The sequence below is a fragment of the Mizuhopecten yessoensis genome, unplaced genomic scaffold (genome assembly GCF_002113885.1).
Source record: "Mizuhopecten yessoensis strain PY_sf001 unplaced genomic scaffold, ASM211388v2 scaffold7841, whole genome shotgun sequence".
Taxonomy (NCBI): domain Eukaryota; kingdom Metazoa; phylum Mollusca; class Bivalvia; order Pectinida; family Pectinidae; genus Mizuhopecten; species Mizuhopecten yessoensis.
This window is the reverse complement of record NW_018407249.1, coordinates 249187-254029: the sequence shown is the minus strand read 5'-3', so window position 1 is coordinate 254029 and position 4843 is coordinate 249187. Positions and strand designations below refer to the sequence as shown.

General features: G+C 42.9%; 1 protein-coding gene across 1 annotated transcript in view; it reads left to right on the top strand.

Annotated features, from left to right (window-relative positions):
* The window catches only part of LOC110454439, a 46747-nt gene that overhangs the window by 36306 nt on the left and 5598 nt on the right, over window positions 1-4843 (top strand). The window contains exon 15 of the mRNA XM_021503934.1: window positions 584-4779. Within this exon, the coding sequence (XP_021359609.1) occupies window positions 584-4779 (4196 nt within the window). The remainder of the gene's footprint in view (window positions 1-583; window positions 4780-4843) is intronic.

Below are 4843 nucleotides of genomic sequence, written 5' to 3'. Positions count from 1 at the left end.
AACCAAAATGCTCAGGATGTTGATATATAGTCAATAGCATGCTGGGATCAAGGACTACTATGGTTGTTAAAGTGAATGACTTTGACTTATATTCAAGGTCACTGGGGTCAAATTTGTTTAAAATCTTTAAACAACCTCTTCTGAATAACCATGGGTCCCAGGATGTTGATACTTTGCAAGTTGCATCTTGAGATGAAAGGCTATAAAATTTGTTCAACATAATGACTTTGTTCGACTTTCAATCACAGGGGTAAAATGTTTACATGTTCTTTTGAAGGAATTTTAATCATAAATACTGATATTTTGCCTGTAGCTTTATTTTAGATCACTTTTAAGGTTACAAGTGTGAGATTTATACCAGGTGAGCGATGCAGGCCCATTGGGCCTCTCGTTTTACACATGTTTTACTATAAGCTGTGAAGGGGATATGTTATTGTCCTAATCTCGTGGTCCAAATGAACTTATGGCAGGTGAATTGAATAAAAAGTATGATCAAACAGTTATACGTTTACGATAACATTTGGTTGTGAGTGTTTGATTTTGTTTGGATGAAATATTATTTTATTTATTTTACATTTTACAGGATCCGTCTCCTAGGTCAGACGATGAGAACGATCACAAGAAAATAAAACAGGCATTCCAGAACTCATCTAATCAGCTTCTACGTAGTCCCTCCATCTTTAAACAGGAATTCATTTTGGAAGAAAGCCGTCCTAAAGACATTTTAATTCATTCATCAGGAAGTGACCTATCATCAACAGGAAGTAAGGACAGGTCGTCTGTGTCTAGTGATGAAATGATGATGTCAGAGGTCATACGACCTGCTGCAGCAAAGCCACGCCAAAGTCAGCGAGGAGGCACCAAGAGAGGCAGTTCATCGAACACACAAACAAAGGAGGTGTCCTCATCATTCTCTATAGTTAGTGTTAACTCACAAAACAAATTTGTGTCCAATCTACGAACAATTGAATCAAAATGTAGTCCCGGTTCAAAAAATAGTGCCAAGACAAGTCATTCAGAGTTGGCATTTAATAAACAAGGAAAGCAGAATCAAACGCCCACGAAGGTCACCAAGGACAGAGTGGTGGTTCATACTCAGAAACTGGGGGCGTGTACCTCACTTCCCAGTAAAACAATGGGTGGCGAACTCACAGAGGAAGTGATGAGGCAGAACCTTCTAAACGCCAAAGCTTCTGAGAAAACTTTAAAGGATGTTAAAAGTGCCAAATCTGACAATAGGTGCAAGTCTGGGGATAAAAGATCAAGAGGATACAGTCCTCAATCACTGAGGGAGGATCCCTCGGTCAGTTCCTCTCCCAGTGGTTCAGGGCTACAGGTGGTGTCCACTAAACTGCTGTCAAATGTCAGGGAGGAAGTTAAAAAACAGAGAATGGAGAAAGGTGATGAGAACATGACGTCGCGAGTGTCTGGTAATTCTTTGGGAAAAGAAAACATTAATAACTCTAATGGAAATAAATCATCAGCGGCTGGGAATCCCAGGAAAGCTTCTCATTCACCAGCCCGGAGGTCTGAAACTGTGCCAATAGCAAGTGTAAATAAGGGGAATAGTTCAACTCCTTCCTATTTAAATCCAACACAGTCCTCAGTTACACGAAAACAAACCCCTGAAGTCAAAGTGTCGAAGTCACATTCAAATTTATCTGGAAACAATAGTGCAGTTACTGATAGTGTGAAGAAAAGTGCTGCTTCTGCTAACAGAGGGACAAGTGCAGTCACTGACAATGTACGGAAAAGTGCTACATCTATGACATCGTCTAATAGAGGGACGAATGTCCGGTCAGGGGCCTCAGTCAGAGAGTCCAAATCTGATGGGAGGACCTCTGTAATGCAACCGGCGACTTCATCATCTTCTAAGCCCTCCTCCTCGCAGAATAAACCACAACCCAGCAGTTCAGCCTCCAACTCAAGACAAACTTCGGGAGTGAGAAAGTCGCTAAGTGACCCAAATGTTCCACAGGAATCAAGGTCATCAACAATAAATAATGTCACCAAGTCAAGCAAAGATATTGGTTCCAAAACTTCAAATCTGAAATCTTCATCCTTGACCACTCTGCAAGAAGCAAAACATGGAGACACAAACACAAGGGGTGCCCTAACCTCGAGAACAGATATGAAGGGAAGGACAGCTGCTGGAGGGGATGTGCTGACTGAAAAGAAGCCATTTCAGTACAAGCCAGCCAGTGCAGGTAAGGCCCCCCTGGTGGAGATTGTGTCAGAAAGTTCACCTCGTACAACAAAACCCAAACATGTGGAGTCGAAGTATACAGCCCCTATTCAGACACCTGTCATTGTAAACCCTTTTGAGGACATGAAACCCTACAAGACAGAGTCAGAGGAAACAGCGACAGCCAGTAAAGTCAATGGGAAGGGTGTGTCTGCTACAAGTTATGGATATACAATTGGAAAACCTTCCTATGATAGGTCAAAGACACAATCTTCAATGAAAACTAGAGGAAAAAGTGCTAGAAAACAGACTTCAAAGGACCAGAAACCTGCATCTGCTGGACTTAATAGACAGGGAAGACGACGTGGAGATAAAAGTAAAGAGGGCAAGAATTCTGATGAAGGAGCAACTGGCCGACCTCGAAGTGGAAAAACGAAGCGTACAAAATCAGGGAAGAAGAAGAAGAGGACTGAGGCTGACAATGTGCTCAGTAAGCAGGCTGCACAGTCGGACGTGGCTCTGATTTCAGGTATTGGGTGGCATGTTGCAGCACAGTGTATGGACACCTCGGATGTGTTGGCAGTCCGAAGAATTGATACTGATTCCTCAGATTCTTCTGATAATGACAGTCTTGATGATGCCACTCCTAGGGAAGGACTAACCTACAAGCTCAGGATACCAAATCATCCTATGGATCCGATGTCAAATTCCTCCACACCCAGGTTCCTGGAAGTCAAGCCAGAGGTTAGGGGTGCGGAAGCTCAACTTCCTGTCATGTCACAAGATGGATACAGACCAATGAATTTGGACATGACACAAGCATCCTTTACCCCAGCGTTTGGTCTATACAACATGCTGGGCTCAGATCTTCCACCATCATCTTCACAAGTAGATTTGAATTCGTACTTCCATAAAATGGACGGAAGTATTATGGAACCTCCTGATGTTTTACCTTCAGAGCATGATGAAGCTATGGCTGAAATCCATCATAACATTCTGATGGGCAAGCTTACACCTATCCCCGAGTCACCCTCACTGAAATCCAATCATGTTCTCCTTAAGACAATGGAAGCTATAGAGAAGTTTGATCACAATATCCAGGCTGAAGTGTTAAATAATTTACTTGGGGTTGTAATACAGGATAGTGTTGAACCCAGTCCGAGAGTTGATCTCCCTCTCAAAGGGGCCAAAAATAAAAACAATGTTGATATGTCTAAACATCCAAATGAAAATGTTTCTTTATCCAATTCTGCACAAAGTGGCAGGCACACTAATGGTAAAATAAGTGCTCCTTCTTCCTCAAAGGAGAGAGGCGATGTCATGTCTGGAGCATCAGTTCGCAGCCGCAAACAAAGTTCCGAGACCAGAGGTACAAGATCGTCCTCTAAAGAACGGATAGTTGTCACATCTGGAGCTTCAGTACGAAGCAGAAATGGACGCGAGGAAAGAGGATCAGTGTTTGGGGAGAGGTCAGTGGTTCTGTCTGGTGCCACAGTCCGCAGTAGCCTAAACAACTCGGAGGATAGGAATGTGCAGGAGTCTTCTGTATTGGGAGGCTTGAACAATTCACAGGGTGATTTTTCAATAAAACTTAATCAGACTGATATAAATTACGGATCTTTATCTTCAAGCAGAAAAAAATCAAAGAAAAGTGAAAAAGTAGAAAACAGGCAGCCTTCTGGTCAGAGGTCAGGTGTAAAACCACACTCTCCTGAAAAAGTTCATATTGAGGTAGTGGACAGTGTCCAGCAAATTCCTCATGTTCCTAAACTGGATAACCTAGGTGACTGGGAACATTCTGACGATGATGACTTTGACCTCAAAACAAGTCACAGTAAGAAAGAAGGCAAGAGTACTCGAAGAGAAAGGAAGTTTTCTGAAACAAAGAGTGAAGAAAGAAATGATAATGAAAACATTGAAGAAGTGATTGAGGAGATTTTGAGTAACACACTTCCATCAGCCAGTTCTACATTAAGGTCACATGGATCTCACAGATCTGATGCTAAGTCTCTGGGAAACACATTCTCTGAGGCAGATACAGCTTTGTTAAAGAAACTGTCATCAGCACCTCAAAGTTCTCCTTTCCATGCCAGGAATTCCTCTGTCAGACAGTCAGGATCCTACGAGGACCTTTCTGTCCCTCATCCAACAAACCCTAATCTCCTGAACGTATTCCATGCTGAAAATTTCAAACTCGGACAAAAGGTGAAAGCAATGATTGATGCAGGAGCAAGCAAGTCCAAGGTCAAGGCGATGGCAGATGTTGATAACGAGGCGAAACAAATAGCGAAAATCATGAACAGTTTTAAACACATGGAGCTGTATGCTGGTAGGGCTCGGTCACCAGCCATACAGGAGTATATCCCTAAACCAGAGACAAGTTCCATGGATCCAGTTCCAGGAAGGAAACCTCCATTGGGACTGATGAGGCCGAATTCTGCTGGGGCGGGAAAGGTCAGGTCAGCAGGAAGGTTTACGGAGATCAAGAACGAGAAGAATGTGTCGGCTTCCAAGGAGAAATCGGTGAGGAGGAGCACAGATCACAGGGTGAGTAAACCTTCACTCAGGTCAAACATCCGGGCGATCAAGCTACAGTAAATATACATAGTAGTCATAGTAACAGTCAACAGGGAAATTTACAGTGTGACAGTCAACAGG